Below are 17,748 nucleotides of genomic sequence, written 5' to 3'. Positions count from 1 at the left end.
TTTGCAGCTCTCATTTGTTTTTGAAAATAAAGAAAGACGAGAAAAAAAATTTTTTTTTTTCTTTTTTCAATTTTCAAAACTTTGTGACAAAAAGTGAGGTCTGCAAAATACTCACTATACCTCTCATCAAATAGCTTGGGGTGTCTACTTTCCAAAATGGGGTCATTTGGGGGTTTTTTTTGCCACCTGGGCATTCCATGGCCTCCGAAACTGTGATAGGCAGTGAAGAGTGAAATCAAAAATTTACGGCCTTAGAAAGCCTGAAGGCGGTGCTTGGTTTTCGGGGTCCCGTACGCGGCTAGGCTCCCAAAAAGTCTCACACATGTGGTATCCCCATACTCAGGAGAAGCAACAGAATGTATTTTGGGGTGTAATTTCACATATTCCCATGGCATGTTTGAGCAATATATCATTTAGTGACAACTTTGCGCAAAAAAAAATAAAAAAAATAAAAAATTGTCTCTTTCCCGCAACTTGTGTCACAATATAAAATATTCCATGGACTCGACATGCCTCTCAGCAAATAGCTTGGGGTGTCTACTTTCCAAAATTGGGTCATTTGGGGGGGTTTTGAACTGTCCTGGCATTTTATGCACAACATCTAGAAGCTTATATCACACATCACCCACTCTTCTAACCACTTGAAGACAAAGCCCTTTCTGACACTTTTTGATTACATAAAAAAATAATTTTTTTTTGCAAGAAAATTACTTTGAACCCCCAAACATTATATATTTTTTTAAAGCAAATGCCCTACAGATTAAAATGGTGGGTGTTTCATTTTTTTTTTTCACACAGTATTTGCGCAGCGATTTTTCAAACGCATTTTTTTGGGAAAAAACACACTTTTTTAAATTTTAATGCACTAAAACACACTATATTGCCCAAATGTTTGATGAAATAAAAAAGATGATCTTAGGCCGAGTACATGGATACCAAACATGACATGCTTTAAAATTGCGCACAAACGTGCAGTGGCGACAAACTAAATACATTTTTAAAAGCCTTTAAAAGCCTTTACAGGTTACCACTTTAGATTTACAGAGAAGGTCTACTGCTAAAATTACTGCCCTCGATCTGACGTTCGCGGTGATACCTCACATGCATGGTGCAATTGCTGTTTACATTTGACGCCAGACCGACGCTTGCGTTCGCCTTAGCGCGAGAGCAGGGGGGACAGGGGTGCTTTTTTTTTTTTTTTTTTTTTTTTCTTTATTATTATTATTTTTTTATCTTATTTTTAAACTGTTCCTTTCATTTTTTTTTTTTTTAAATCATTTTTATTGTTATCTCAGGGAATGTAAATATCCCCTATCATAGCAATAGGTAGTGACAGGTACTCTTTTTTGCAAAAATTGGGGTCTATTAGACCCTAGATTTCTCCTCTGCCCTCAAAGCATCTGACCACACCACGATCGGTGTGATAAAATGCTTTCCCAATTTCCCAATGGCGCTGTTTACATCCGGCGAAATCTAAGTCATAAAATGCTCGTAGCTTCCGGTTTCTTAGGCCATAGAGATGTTTGGAGCCACTCTGGTCTCTGATCAGCTCTATGGTCAGCTGGCTGAATCACCGGCTGCATTCTCAGGTTCCCTGTTGAGACAGGAGAGCCAGAGAAAAACACGGAAGACGTTGGGGGGGAGGGGCATTCCCTCCCACTGCTTGTAAAAGCAGTCTAGAGGCTAATTAGCTGCTAGGATTGCTTTTACATGAAAGCCGATCGCTGGCTGAAAAGAATGATACCAAGATGATACCTAAACCTGCAGGCATCATTCTGGTATAACCACTCAAAGTCGTGAATGGCGTACCTGAAGACAAAAAAATGGTTAACAATAAAGCACAGTAAACGGTAAGGTATAAAAAATTGCATATCTGAAAAACAAACATAATAAAACATAACAACAATAAAACATTGCAGAATAGAATACAGTAAAAAAGAGCAGAACAATAGAGAGAGAATAGAGAGAGAGAGAATAATAAAACAACAACTATTTTTTTTTTATTTTATATTTTTGTATGTGTTTTTTTTTTTTTTTTTTACACTTTTTTTTGTAACTAACTTTTATAACTGTAACCGGTTCCAGGTTCGGGTCTCTCAAAATGCGATGGCATCTTGTGAGACCCTGTGAAAGTGTGCCTAGTCTGTGCAATGCTGTACCCTACGCTAATACTCAACTAGTGAATGGTAGCGTTCAAAACATTCACCAATGCAAAGACCAGGATTGTCAGGACAGGAGGGACAATAATAGCGGGTGTCACGCCTATATCCGCGCTTGCTGCAGACACGACATCTTTTTTGGGGGGGTTTGCTGGGTAGGGGTACTCGGTAGGACATAAAGAAAATGCCTCTCATGCAGCCGACTGCATTTGGTTGGGGATGTGAATGGGGGAAGTACGGGCGCTGCAGAAGTGGTGGGTTCCCAATTAGGATTGGCGAATGCAGCAGGAAGGGCACTATGGGCACGACGGGCCTGTGTTTGTCTTTTTGGTGGCAGCGGGACACTACTTGTGCTTGCCACCTCACCAGCTTGAACTGCACTTATGGGACTCGCCACGTCACCAAGTGTTACTGCAGTGCTGGTTTGACTACGACCGGGTTGTACTAGGCCGCTGGTGCTTGCCAGTTCACCAAAACGCTACAAAAAAAACTGTTAGCGATCGCAGGGATCAGGCCTGACTCTGCGAACGCTGCAGTTATGCGTTTAGTGTTTTGTAAGTGTCAGTGATCGATCGATACTGCACTTGGGTGGGCTGGGCTGGGCCGGGCGGAGGGGCAAAACGCAGGTGCTAGCAGGTATCTGGGCTGATCCCGCTAACACTGCGTTTGTGGGAACCCTAAACTGCTGGGGACGCTAGTATAGATCTGATCAGATCAGATATTGATCTGATCAGATACTATACCACTAAGGGAGGTGTACGGTGCGTGCGTGGGTGTTAGCGGTACTGGCGCTAACCTGACGCTGCCTGGGGCTGGTGCTTGCCAGTTCACCAAAACGCTACCAAGAAAACTGTTAGCGATCGCAGGGATCAGGCCTGACTCTGTGAACGCTGCAGTTATGCGTTTAGTGTTTTGTAAGTGACAGTGATCGATCGATACTGCACTTGGGTGGGCTGGGCCGGGCAGAGGGGAAAAACGCAGGTGCTAGCGGGTATCTGGTGCTGATCCCGCTAACACTGCGTTTTTGGGAACCCTAAACTGCTGGGGACACTAGTATAGATCTGATCGGATCAGATATTGATCCGTACAGATACTATACCACTAAGGGAGGCGTATGCTGCGTGCGTGGGTGTTAGCGGTACTGGCGCTAATCTGACGCTGCCTGGGGCGACGCATATCACCGCCGGGCGATCAGGGGGCTAAACCTTTATTCGGTAATAAACGGCGGGTGCCCTAAAAAATGAACGAACTAACCAGCGTCACTCGTAACGGTTATACGGTGATCAGTGGTGAAAGGGTTAACTAGGGGGCAATCAAGGGGTTAAAACATTTATTAGATATTATATGGGGGTCCCTGTCGCTATAAAACGCTGACGGCGAACCTAAATATTTACCTCCCTAACTAGCGTCACCAGCGACACTAATACAGCGATCAGAAAAATGATCGCTTAGTGACACTGGTGACAGGGGGTGATCAAGGGGTTAAAACTTTATTAGGGGGGGTTAGGGGGGTATCCTAGACCTAAAGGGGGGTAATACTCACTGCCCTAACACTGTAACTGTCACAAACTGACACCATGCAGTAATCAGAAAAAAAAAAAAATACTGCTTGCTGTCAGTTTGTGACAGGGGGGGGGTGATTGGGGGGGGATCGGGGGGCGATCGGGGGTGTAAAGTATGCCTGGCATGTTCTACTGTGTGTGTGTGTGTGTTGTGCACTCACATGTCTTCTCTCCTCGGCGCTGGGACGGAAACTGCCAAGCCGAGGAGAGATGACATCACATCCTCTGCCTGTGTGAAACTACACACAGGCAGGGGAGGATTCCGATTGGCTGGGAGCGATCGCGAGGGGGGGGCCACGATCGGATGGTCTCCCCCTCGCCTCCCGACGCTCCCAGTCAAATGCCGACCGCCGCTGGCACCGGGGGGGGGTCCGATTGGACCCCCCGCCCGCGGGAGGCAGATCACGTACGGGTACGTGATTCTGCCTGCCCGTGCCATTCTGCCGCCGTATATGTGCGTTAGGCAAGTGGTTAATGTGGCTTTGTATTTAATAATGCATCTTTAAATTTACAATGCATCTTACTGGGGTATTGTAATAATAAATAATACGGTACCAATAAATATGTTGTATATAATATTAAGGACTAATAATTGAATGTATTTATCAGTATTGTTGAAACACGAGGGCGCAGACAGATATAGAATGGAAACTCCTCCAATCCAAGCACATTTCCAGGCAGCAACTTGGTTCTTTTACAGAGAGAATATAGCATTTATTGGATCGCAAACCAGATGACAAAATCCAACAGACTACTTGCAAATAAAACAATGATCAGAAGCCTTCAGAGTCCCCAGTTATCCTGTTTTATCCTGCCAAGCATATGGCTACTCCATACATCTAGTATATATGTCCACTGTATATTATGTACCTAGGTGGCTTCAATGCATGCAATAGTATAACATATCCTAGATCATTCCTTCAAAAAAAAAACTCCCAGCAATCAAAATCTGTTTTTGATATACAGTTTTTATCCTCACTTACCAAGATGTAAAGACTGCTAACTGGTTGATCATACCTGCAGTTACTGAAAATAACAATTAAGGACAACTCTAGAGTCTACAACCCTTGTTTTCTAGGACGGTAAACACGACTCTACAATTTCTATTGTACCAATTCTGAGCATCTTCCTTTTCATTTGTAAATGGACTGTTATCTGTCAATGTATGCCTGTACATTTAGAAACACACACACATATTATTTGATCCCCTGCAGATTTTGTGAGTTTGCCCACTTACAAAGAAACAGGGCTATAATTTTTATCATAGGTGTCTTTTAAATGATAGAGACAGAATATCAACTAAAAATCCAGAAAAACACAATACAAATGTTATAAATTGAGTTGCAGTTCAGTGAGTGAAAGAAGTATTTGATCCCCAAGCAACACATGACTGTGCTTGCCAACAAGGTTTTCTCCACCAAGTACTGAGGTAAGATGTTTTTTGTAGTTAGCGACCAGGTTTGCACACATCTCTGGAGGGATCTTGGTCCAGTCTTCTTTACAGATCTTCTCTAAATCCTTAAGGTTTCTTGGCTGTCACTTGGCAAGTCAAAGTTTCAGCTCCCTGGAGGTCTGGAGACTGACTAGGCAACTCCATGACCTTAATGTGCTTCTTCTTGAGCCACTCCTTTGTTGCCTTGGCAGTATGTTTTGGGTCATTGTCATGCTGAAAGACATGCTTCAGTGTTCTGGGTGAGGAAAGAAAATTCTCATTCAAGATTTTACAATACATGCCCCCATCCATTGGCCCCTCAATGCGGAAAAGTCAGTCTGTACCTTTAGCAGAGAAACAGCCCCAAAGAATAATGTTTCCACCTCCATGCTTGACTGTAGGGATGATGTTCTTAGGGTCATAGTCAGCATTTTTCTTCCTCTAAATATGGCGAGTCCCCCTCTAAGAAGGCACATCTACAGTCATGCCAGTGAACATCGAAATGATTCAGAGAAGGATTGGGAGAAAGTGCTGTCCTCAGACGAGACCAAAATTGAGCTCTTTGGCATTAACTTGACTCACCATGATTGAAGGAAGAAAAAATGCAGACTATGACTCTAAGAACACCATCCCTACAGTCAAGCAAGGAGGTGGAAACATGATGCTTTAGGGCTTATATATTGTGAAAAACCTGCAAGCTACTATGAAAATAATAACCAAAAGGTAGGCCGACTATGCTGCTGGTACTGTCCACACTCTCATAAATGTGGCAAGTATATTCCAAATTTAAATAGTACCGCACTACAGTAACCAAAGTAATGAAATGATTATAATAAAAACTAAATTATAAAAAATTTTGGATCACAGTGCTCGATGCATCAAAATATAATAGGTGTTTTTTTTGCAATTTTTTTAGTTGTTGTTTAGGGCACAATAAATATCTTCACCTCCCCATGACTCACATGAGGGAGTATTTTTTTTCTTGAACATTACTGAAGCAATTTTGCCTTTTATGGCCAAGATATGCTACACAAAACTCTTTTAGGGAGTGGTTTTGGTCCCCCATGTTTCCTTTGCAATATCCAGAAACCTTGCTGGCGCTACCCATACAACAGTTCAAAGGGTGAAACTCTGTGGAAGACTGTGGGACCTTTCTAATTGCAAACAGAAAAGGCATAGGCAATCCCAGTCTACCCTATCTTTATTTACCATCTTTATTAGCATACTTGTCATGTTTATGCAGTAATCCTTGTCTGTCAGCTCACCTTCTCCATGTGTTCACCTTTAGAGGCCAGCCACTCTCACCTGACTGCTTATATAATCTTCCCTCAGCATTGCTCCACCTCAGCCTCTAATTAGGAACACTATATTAACCTGTGCATTGCAAACCAACCTTGCTGATCAACCATTGTGTATTCATTGTGTGTTTGGTTTTCTGTTTCCTGCTTGCCGTGTTCTCTTCGTTTGTCTCTGTTAGCGACCTTGGTGTGTTCCTGACTATTCTTGTCTGCTCGTGACCCTGACCTTTTGGCGTGTCCCCGACTATCCCTGTTTGCCTGTGATCCTGAACCTTTGGTGAGTACTCTGTTGTTTCTGTCTGCTAGTCGCCCTGACCTCTGCCTTATCCCTTTACTATCCTTGTTGTTCCAGCCTGCTGCTTCCTTCTGCTGTAGTCTACCATGAGCTGTGAGACCCTAGGGGCCGCGACCTGAAGCCAGACTGCAGCGCAGTCCATCCTCACCACTAGAGGCTCTGGTGAACACCTGCTGGCTCTTAGACTCCGCGCCCTGGGGAATCTATGCTCTAGCTCCCACTGGAATCTGTGTTAGTGATCCAGTAGACCTGCTTCCTGAACCCCCCTGGGTACTATCTGCAGCAGTCGGTCCTAGGGTCCACTATCTTAGCGATACACTTCTGACTCCTACGGAGTGCATCTGTCACCTGGTCTCAGGTGACCTGACATACTTTTGACAGTTTTGCTAACCCATTTTACTAATCAAGTTTGCAACTGCTTAATGTTCAAAAAATTGCACTTACATAAACTTTGGAATAAAGGAAATCCCTTGATCTGTTTGGATTTCTCTTAGGAGATCCCTGTGCAAGTAAAACATGTGGATGTGTTGATGGTTCTGGAGAAAGTGTTACTTAAAGCAACAGCCTCAGAATAACAGGTGGCGCAGTCCATAAACACTAGGATGTACTGGAGTCCTGTGGTGGATTTAACCACTGACACTATCAGATCCATTCCGATTCATTCAAAAGGTGCCTCGATCACAGGTAATGAAACCAACAGGAGACGGTTATAGGGTATGTGGATTGACTTGATACTCTGAAACTCACAGTAGTCTTTCACATCTGCATGCTTCCCAGGCCAAAAGAAATTTAACCTACCAGCATGTCTTTTGGAGTGTGGCAGGAAACCAGAGTACCCAGAGGAAACCCAAGCAGGTACAGGGAGAACATGCAAACTCCATGCAGGTACTGCCGTGGTTGGAATTTAAACCAATGATCCTAGTGCTGCCAGGTGGAAGTACTACTTAGCCACTATGCCCTAGTGAGTGACAAGTGATTCCCTCTCAAGGGGATGTCTCTGTGCTTAAACCAGCACTGTCCTCCTAAAAGGCACTGACACCATGAGTTGCCCCACAAGTTAACACTGAATTTTGTCAATTTGGTACAACAAGTCATGGTTACCTGTAATATGAGGAAATACATTCTCAAACTCAGGAGCTACTAATCTCCTATAGTTTACCTTGTCAACTTCCCAGGCTTTTGCAAGAGTGGGATCACATAACTAAACGGTTCTGAGGTTGTCCTGATTATAGATATAGGAAAGGAAAAAATTGGAAAAAAAAACCTAATTTTTTTCTAAAAAAAAAAAAGGAAAAAAAAAAAAGAATGTGGAACATGTTCTTTTACAATGATAAATAATTTATCCAGTGGGGGTATGTCCAATATGGTGACCAAAGCGGAGGCATAGTGAAGGAGCCCCACTGTCCTGTTTGCTTTATATCCTGTTTCCTTGCAGGTCGGCTGCCTCCTGACTACCCTATTTCATTCCTGGAACGCTCCTGCGCCATCTACTGTATCCGCCGGTGCGGAAGCTCAGCCTGCTGCACCATCCAATATGGCGACCCAGATGGAGGATGTGGACCCGGCCCTCTGGGAACAGGAGAATTTTTCTGCCCTTATGCAGGCTCTCTCTACCGGTCAGTCTGCCCCGATTAAATTTTTGTGACAGAGACCTGGTTTTGCGGGATAGCAGGGAGCTTGATGGTCTGCGCTTTGAAGGAGCAAAGCTCATGATCTTTCCAGAGTTCTCTGTGGAGACACAGAAGCTTCGAAAATCTTTCGACCATGTGAAACTTAACCTGCGACAAAGAGGGTTAAAATACAGCATGCTTTTCCCAGGCCCAGATGGTGAGACTTTTCCGCTTCTTTACATATCTTGAGGAGGCCTCTACCTGGCTTGAGTCCCTACCTCGGCACTGACTGACTATCTCTGCATTCTGCTGGTCAATTTTTTTCTCTAATGGTGGGTTTAGCAGGATGCCTCCCAGTTACCTAGGGGCTCCTCGTTTGATCGCTGGATTGTCCTGGGATGGCGTGCTGCAGGGCCTCTACTATGCCCCGGAGGAGCTGCTTTAGTTGTCCTGCCTTGTTTGGACTGTTTTCTCCTGGAGTGTATGGCACTTTCCCTCTTGCCTTTGATGAGCCTAACCTTTGTTACTCTGGACTGTATGCCTACTCACCTCTTGGGCTCATGTGACTCTCAAGATGGCTGCAATGCTGGCCTGTGCCCCAATATCTGCCATCCTGAACTCATCTAGCATTTTTCCTGTCGGCAGTGGTGAGATTACTACTAGTTGTCTACGTTGGACATGATACGAGGTGTGTCTATTAAATAACGAGACTTATTAAATAACTCACCTTTATTTATATGTATTACAAATGTAATGCTTGTCCCCTTCAATATATTCCCCATTTGCACTAATACATTGCTGCAGTCTTGTTTTCCACTGGCAGAAGGCATGGAGAAAATCAATTTCTGTCAGTTGTTTCAACACATCCCCGTTTTCTTCTTTACAGCATCTGACTCAAACTGTTAAACTTAGCATTTTTTTTGGCACACTACAGAAAACACAACCAAACTAAATGGCGACTCGCAATCAACTGAACGTCATAGAGTGTTCCTGCTTGTCATGCAGGTTCAAACATGTTCAAGGTCACCGCGCATGCAGTTATATTCGGTTCTGCTTTACTAGGTGGAATCACAGTCTGGTTATTTAATAGACACACCTCGTATGTGAATAACTTTTTGGAGGTTAATTAACTTTAGTAAGAACTGTGCCACCAGTACTATTTACATCTACAGGGATGTTTAGTCCTATTTTTTCCTTACAGGCAGCACATTCCTAATGGACTATTTTTGGACTTGTGCATTGTATCTCTCAGGTACCTTTGGTACACTGCCCCTAACTGGTTACTAGCCTTGTTTAGTTTGAAGTCTCAGGCACACCCAAGTTCTGGGGATGATGCGGGCAAGGGAGGGGATGGAGAACTATTTTAGGTTTATTTTATTATTTTTGTTGAAGCACATGATGTTTAAGCTGAGAAGTTCTGATTGGTGGGCTTCAGTTCACACTGGGATATATGCTGGGTGTTCTGGAAGGTCCACTGGGCACAGACGGGTTGCCCTATAAGGAGACGGTTCATTATACCTTTCCATTAAAATGGCTACCCTAATGACAATCTCTTGGAATGTGAGGGGCTTGAACTCCAAATGTAAGCGCTCACTGATGTTCTCCTTTCTTAAATGGTATCACCCTCACATTTGTATATTACAAAAGACGCATCTTACTGGTAGTAGGGTACTCTCCCTCAAAAAGCCATGGGTGGGCTCTATCTTCTCCTCCTATTCCTGATGGGTCGGTATCTTGATTAAAAAAAAATACCCTTTACACTTTTAGACCTACGTCTGGACCTAGATGGCCAATATGCAGTCCTTCATGCTTTATGTGACCAAGTTGACCTGGTTATTGTAGGAATTTTCTATACCACTCCCAGCGACCCCATCGGTCCTCCATAAACTGCAGGCTATCTTTAGCCCAATACCCTACTACCAATGTTCTCCTGGCTGGCCAAAGGAACCCCACTACAAGCCCGGAACCAGAATGGCGTACTGTAGACCGCAGGAATGCCCGCACCCATAACTGATGTCACCTTGGGCAGATCACAAATCCAACAACCCGCTTAGGAGGTTCTACACCAGATCCGTAAAGTTTGTTGAAACTTACTACCCCCAAGTTAATACTTGAGTGACTGAAAGTCACACTCACCTTTCTTGCTAGTTGGCAATTAGCTACAAAATGTTGACTTTTTGTTTTCTTTCTTAGCCCATCAGTCGGAAGTACCAACTCATATCCAGGAAGGAACGGAACCATGCCAGAACGGATGCCACACTCCTCAGGACATCTAATGCCTAGTTTCCACTGAGCGGATCGGTTCAGGTCGGTACAGTTTGGAAGGCCTAGAATGGTCCGGCCTATTCAGGTGAGCGTTTCCACTGCAAGTCGGACCGCTAGGGGCCATACGTGGGTTTAGAAAAAATGCCTAGCATGGCGTCATACGTCCGCCAATCAGTGGAATGTATCGTAGCTCCGCCCTAACCAAACCGTAACATTTTCTATGGCCCCACATCTGAAGCAGGACCCTGAATGGTGCGGTTCGGTTGTATGGGCCACTTTCATAATGGAAACACTCAAAATAGCGTACCGTACCGAACCGATCCACTCAGTGGAAACGAGGCATTAATGACACATCATTATCCACTCTACAAGTGATGACATCAAAAATAGTAAGTGAAACACACAACATACTCTATCTATGTCTCCAACCAATCCAATCTCATGGCAGTGAATTTTTTAACTATTAACTCTAAAGGCCTTAATCATCCAGCCAAACGCAGGTCTTTATGGAACGAAGCATTACAGAGGAACTGTGACATTTTGTGTACGCAAGAGACTCACTTCCAACTCTCAGCACCACCGAAATGCACCCATCCCAAATTCCCACATATCTTCTGCGCAAACCCGGAAACAAAATCGAAAGGAGTGATGATAGCAGTCAAGGATACAATCGCATTCCATTTACACAAGGTCACATTAGACCCACAGGGTTGCTATATAATCATGGTGTGCGACATCAACTCTACAACCTTCACTGTGGCAAACATCTATGCCCCCAACACTGGACAATCCAAATTCCTTCACAAAATTATGAAGTAAATAAGTCAGATCCTTCAAAGTGCATTGGTGATATGTGGGGACTTTATTGTAGTACCTGATCCCAAACTTGACTCCACATCCAACCCAAAAAGGACTCCACCATCCTTACTACCACTACTTCGCAAATATTTGATGCCGGGGGGGCGGGTGCGCTGACATGCGCGTCGACGTCATGCTTTCCATGCGGTGCGTGCGACACCCCCGGCGTCGTCACGTGCCTGCTGGTTGATTCCACGCTCGTGAGCCGTGGGGGAGCTATTCGGGTGCCGTTTGGTAGGAGTCGTCCAACCAGCGGCACGTCCTCTCCCCCTACCTATGCTATGTGGTATGACGGTGGTGGGCGGTGCCTTGTCGGCACCTATATAGACGGCCTTCTGGGCGATCCTGGCACTCGAGGATTCATTACACTCCACCTCACATCTATCTCCCTCTCTTCAGTGGGCTCCTTGTTCATAAGGTATATCTGTTTGTCTACACTTTTCACTCTCAGTTATTTTGCATCTAACACTCACCTTTGTTTTCAGTGGGTTCCTTCCCACCACAGTATAATTACATGTGCACACCTTCATGGATGGCTATTGTGTTTCTCACCTCCACCACTTTTCTCACTATGGTTTTTCCTCATTATCCTTCAGACAGCTTTGCTGCGGGTCCTAATTCACTACCACTCTCCTTCATCAACATGGTGTTTCTGCCTTTCTTTCTCCTTTATCCCCACTCTCAGTCTCTGTTGTCACTCCTCCACTCTAATTCATTCACTTTCACTTATTTAAAATGACTCCTCGGGGTTCCACATCTGCCCTGTTGGCGGTCTGTGTGGGGTGTCTGCCGGTGCGCCGTCCACTACGGCTCCTGGTTGGAGGTATTTCTGGATGCCCTGGCACCTCGTCGCCGCACCATTAGCTTGCGGACCTCAATTAGTTAGTATGCACTTATGTGCTGTTGGTGGTGTCTTTTCACCTCTACTATCTAATCGATTACTGATTATCTCTATATTAATTTGATCTCAGATTACCATGCGCATGCTCCTGACAAGTGGCGTATCAGCCACAAAATGCGTAGAGCTACATGATGCCGTCTTCTCATTCATTTACACCTGTTTCAAGTTTCTATATAATAAATATCCCTGCAGATCCAGTGAGGCCATAGGCCCTGCAGGTTTTATCTTATAATCACGATTTTACCTAACCACGTTCTTGTGGAATTTTGGAATTTATGATTGAATTTATTATGCTCTTAATTGAGATTTGCTACCATTTTATTGTCTATTGTTTACTACCATATTTACCTTTTTTATCTTTGACATAAGTGGTTACAATTCCAAACATTGTTGTTATCACTACATTACTATCGCTATTGTGTATCAACATTATATCTACAAATACAATTGTATTATCAATAAATTACTTTATTCCACTTAACTATCCCCTCGCTTTCATGTGCTTCATAAGTCCCACCCTCCTTGTCCCCCCTTCTCTTGAATCAATAGGGATGGAAATATGTGACCCTATCGGGCCATAATTTCACTCAAAGTCCCATAGGGATAGAAATACAAACCTCACCAGGTTTAGGCTTCCTGAAAGTCCCTAAAAACCCCCTTTCTTTCTATCAACTTCGCAAATATGCACTATATGATGCCTGGAGATGCCTTAATGCTAACAACAGAGACTATTCCTTTTTTTCTCACAGCCACAAATCTTACAGTAGAATAGACCTTTTTTTGGTTGATAAACAACTGCTGTTCAGGTGCAAAGTTGCTAAGATCCATGTTGTGACTTGGTCGGACCATGCTTCGGTGGAGCAACAAGTGGGGGACTCATCTGCTCACAAAAACACATTTATTTGGAGGTCTAACCCTAGGCTTTTCCAGCATGGCCCGACCAAGATGTATATTGAGCAGCAACTGAGGGAGTTCTTCACAATCAATCAAGAATCGGTCTCGGATTCTTTCACATTATGGAATGCCCATAAGGCGTTCGCCAGAGGGGTTCTGATACAACAAGGGGCGAGAGCCAAGAGGTTGAGGCAACAGCAAACCATGAAAATTATAAGTCAAATTGAAATCCTAGAGAAACAAAACATGTCCCAAACTTCTCAAACACTGATAGATCAACTTACATTACTCCGCACAGAGCTGAGACTAATGCTACTGGAGGACTTTGAGAAGGCTTCCAGGAAGCTAAAACTGACATACTACACCAGCGGCAACAGAGCAGAAAAATTGCTAGCCAATCAATTAAGGGGATACAGATACAGGACTCACATTCAACATATCATACACCCGAAGACACAAACCAAACACCAACACCCGCAAGATATAGCTGATGCCTTTAGCCACTATTATGGCTCATTATATAATCTTAAAAACGACACTACTATACCACAACCAACCCCAGAAATTATAGAAACATTCCTGCAAACACTTCAACTACCTAAGCTGACCACAGGACACCTCCACATACTGAATTCCCCTATAACAGATGCAGAAGTAAGCCAAATCATACAATCACTGCCACTCAACAAATCTCCAGGTCCAGATGGCTTCTCAGGGGAATATTACAAAGCCTTTCAAGAAGTTCTAACCCCACACTTGGTGGGAATCGTCGGTTCTGCTGTTGCCTCCTCATCATTCCCCCCAGAAATGTTAAAAGCTACTATAATCGCATTACCTAAACCAGGTAAAAATCCAGATTCCCCACAAAACTTTAGGCCTATTTCATTATTGAATAACGATGTCAAAATATATGCAAAACTTTTGGCTACTAGATTGATGGACATCCTTCCTGCAATTATTGATATAGACCAATCAGGGTTCACTAATGTCTGACGCCACTAGACGCCTGATCAACGTGATTCACATAGCTGATAACCACTAAACACCTTCTCTGCTCTTTGCTTTGGAAGCAGAGAAGGCGTTTGACAGATTTCATTGGCAATTTCTCTCTCAGGTTCTGTGAAAGTTTGGATTTAGCAGATCTATATACTCAGCCATTATGGCCTTATATACACACCCATCAGCACAAGTGTTCATATCAGGAGATTTCTCCACCCCATTCCAATTTACTAATGGGACAAGGCAGGGGTGCCCTCTTTCCCCCCTGATTTTCAATTTGTTAATGGGACCACTGGCTGCCCATTTGAGAACACATCAACACATATCTGGTGTACAAATAGGTCAGAGACAACATATAATAAGCCTATTCGCGGACAACATAATCTTGATGCTCACCAAAGTAGATATTTCCTTGGCAACAGTCCACAAAGCTTTACAAACATTCAATAGTGTGTTGTGCTACGAGGTAAATGAATCTAAGTCATATATTTTTCAACTACAGCCCCTTTTTGAAATCCCTAGATAGTAAACTAAAGACACTAGCTAAGACTGAACTATCGTGGCTAGGCAGACTAGCAGCTTTTAAAATGCAAGTTCTGCCACAGCTGCTATATCTTTTTAGAACTCTTCCAATCCCATTGCCCAAGTCCTACTTCAACTCCTTACAACCCATACTGAACAGGTACATGTGGAAAGGGAAAAAGGCTGTTGTGCCTTCAGCAGACTAATAAAACATAGACGAGCTGTAGGGGTGGGACATTTACATATTCAAGACTACTATTTTGCAACAGTGTTAGCACAAATTCGACGGATAACCCTTGACCCCGAATCCAACACACTGTGGGCAGAGATAGAACAAACAAATTACTAAAGGGTCTCTGAGAGACTTCTTAATGACAGCTCATCTCAACTCCTCTCTAGATACTAAACTATCACCAACCATACTCGCAGCACTAAGAGCCTGGGGACATCTTAGGAATTACCCTAAATGGTCCGGAGTGCAACTGCCACTAAAACTACCCATTTCAGCACTTAGTCACATCATACCAGACATTAATCTAAAGTCATGGAAGGAGAAAGGTATCCAATATGTAGAAGATATAGTAGACGAATCATCAGTTAAGTCATTTCTCACCCTACACGAGGAGTATAGTCTTCCAACGACAGAACAATACAAACACATTCAGGTTACTCAACTCCTAAAAATAAATCCGAACACTATAACTACACTACTCAAAGATAACCCAATACTATACACAAACCCCAAACAAACTAAAAGGGATATCGATCTTATACTCAGGTCTTCAAGAGAAAAATTAATGTGTCAAATCACAGTCCATGATAGCATTGGAAAATGAATTGGGGCGAGCCTATCCAGCTGAACAATGGGCAAAAACATTTAAACTTATTTACACATCCACCAAAAGCACCAATCTATGGGAAATGCAACAAAAAATCTTCCTTAGATGATACCTAACACCTAGTCACATCTCAAAGATATGGGAAAAAAAAATATATACCGCGCTATCCCTTTAAAACAATGAAAGCAGCCAGCACAGCAGGGGATCAGTTATGAAAAGTGTAACATACAATAAAAAAGTGCAGCGCTAAGAATTTGAAAGTCTCAGATACCTACTGAGAATAGTAAATATATATATAGACAGTGACTGTGCAAAAAACAAATGAAAATAAATTCATATGAAAAAATGAATATAAAACAATGAGTGGAAAATAAAAATGAGTGGACAAAAGATGGTAATCACTACATCAAAAAAATGTCCTTGATGGCATAGATATCAATCAATAAAGTATTAAAGGGGTTTACCCAAAGAGGTCGATCACCTCTGACACGCTTCTTCCAGAAGAAGCGTGTCAGAGGTGATCAACCTCTTTGGGTAAACCCCTTTAATACATTATCGGAAGTCTTTCTGGTCCCCTGGAACTCGTGTCTTCTGTGGCAGTTGCCTTCCGGGTCTAATATTATCCAAGTCTGATTGACCCAGTGGGTATATATCCATCTGGGTTCAATCCTTCCGGTAAGCCTTTAAGAATATATGGTGGCGGATCTTCTATCAATTTTCTTCATTAAAGTCACATTTATATAACATATATTCACTACACCTTTTGGATCACCACTATAATTTCTTTATGGACAAAACCAGAGATTGCGATTGATATCTATGCCATCAAGGACAGTAGGTATCTGAGACTTTCAAATTCTTAGCGCTGCACTTTTTTATTGCATCTCAAAGATATACCATAACTTCTCCCCTAAATGCTGGAGAATGTGCGGAGAATATGGCACTTTGTTTCATATTCTTTGGAGCTGCCCTAAGAACAAACCGCTATGGTCCCAGATAGAAAACATCATAAGAACTATTACACGATTGAAGTATTTATTAAAACCAGAACTGGCTATACTCTCACTAGAATTAGAATTTACACCACCGTCTCATAGAACGGTAATATCACACATTTTGCTAGCAACTAGGCTAACAATTCTAAGACACTGGAAAGACATAGAGGCCCCAAATATATTAGAAGTACTAGCCACCACTCACACGCATGGCACATATGAAGTACTAGGGGTTAGAAAAGGTAGAATTGGTGCTATTCCTCTCTATTTCAGTATAGTGGAAAGAAATTGCCTTGCAGTTTATAAAACCTATAATCTATCCCAAATCAAACCAAATAAAAACAAAGAGAAACAAATAAAAAACTATAAAAGACTGGTGTTATACCCTCTGCCTTTTATATCAGGCTGGTGGATCGAAACCATAAACATATGGGATGGTTTGGTCTTCTTTAGAAGATGTTATGGGACCCAAATCCCAAAAAGCCCTATGGTGTCAAAAATACCACAGAAGTGTTAGACCCCCTGTATATCTCAGAGAGGGTGAGGGTAATAGATAATCACAGTAGTGTGGACTTTAAGCAATACCTAATGCAAGAACCAACAGGGTAAATGAGGTGTGTAACACCCTCTGGTAGGTGTTTGGGATGGTTGATGTGTAAAAAGCTTAAAGATGTGAATCTAAAATGAAATAACAAAAAAAAATCAAAAAATCAAAAAATATGAATAAAGCAAGGTGAACTAATGTGTTGCCACCTCTAGGATAGAAAGTGTTAAAATATATACCTTATTATGTTCAAGAAAAATAAATAAATAAATAAATAAAAATAGAAAAACAAAGACATGTGTTTGACCCTCTGTATCAGAGCCAAAACTTCAGAGTGATGTGCCTTATTAAAAGAAATATATATGGTATTAGGTAATATATCTGTTGTGGAAAGCAGTGAAAGTGAAAATGAAAATAATAATAAAAATAAAATAAGAACATATGTGTTTGATCCTCTGTATCAGAGCCCAAACCTCAGAGTGATATGCATTCAATTATTAAATAAATATACGTAATATTATGTAATGTGTCTTTTGTGAAAAGCAGCGAAAGTGAAGATGGTGTGTTACACCCTC

General features: G+C 42.5%; 1 protein-coding gene across 9 annotated transcripts in view; it reads right to left on the bottom strand.

Annotated features, from left to right (window-relative positions):
• SRCIN1 (SRC kinase signaling inhibitor 1) overlaps positions 1 to 17,748 on the bottom strand; it is a 1,023,634-nt gene that overhangs the window by 27,089 nt on the left and 978,797 nt on the right. Inside the window, exon 21 of one of the 9 annotated variants that reach the window (XM_073608257.1) lies at positions 4,505 to 5,409. The exons of 7 other annotated variants lie outside the window; for them this stretch is intronic. In XM_073608257.1, the coding sequence (XP_073464358.1) occupies positions 5,383 to 5,409 (27 nt within the window). In that variant the 3' untranslated portion in view covers positions 4,505 to 5,382. Of the gene's footprint in view, positions 1 to 4,504; positions 5,410 to 17,748 lie in introns of those variants that run through there. One more of the 9 variants, XM_073608258.1, reaches the window with a different exon arrangement.

The sequence above is a fragment of the Aquarana catesbeiana genome, linkage group LG12, assembly GCF_042186555.1.
Source record: "Aquarana catesbeiana isolate 2022-GZ linkage group LG12, ASM4218655v1, whole genome shotgun sequence".
Lineage (NCBI taxonomy): Eukaryota > Metazoa > Chordata > Amphibia > Anura > Ranidae > Aquarana > Aquarana catesbeiana.
The sequence above is the reverse complement of the archived record's forward strand: the minus strand, read 5'-3'. Positions and strand labels throughout refer to the sequence as shown.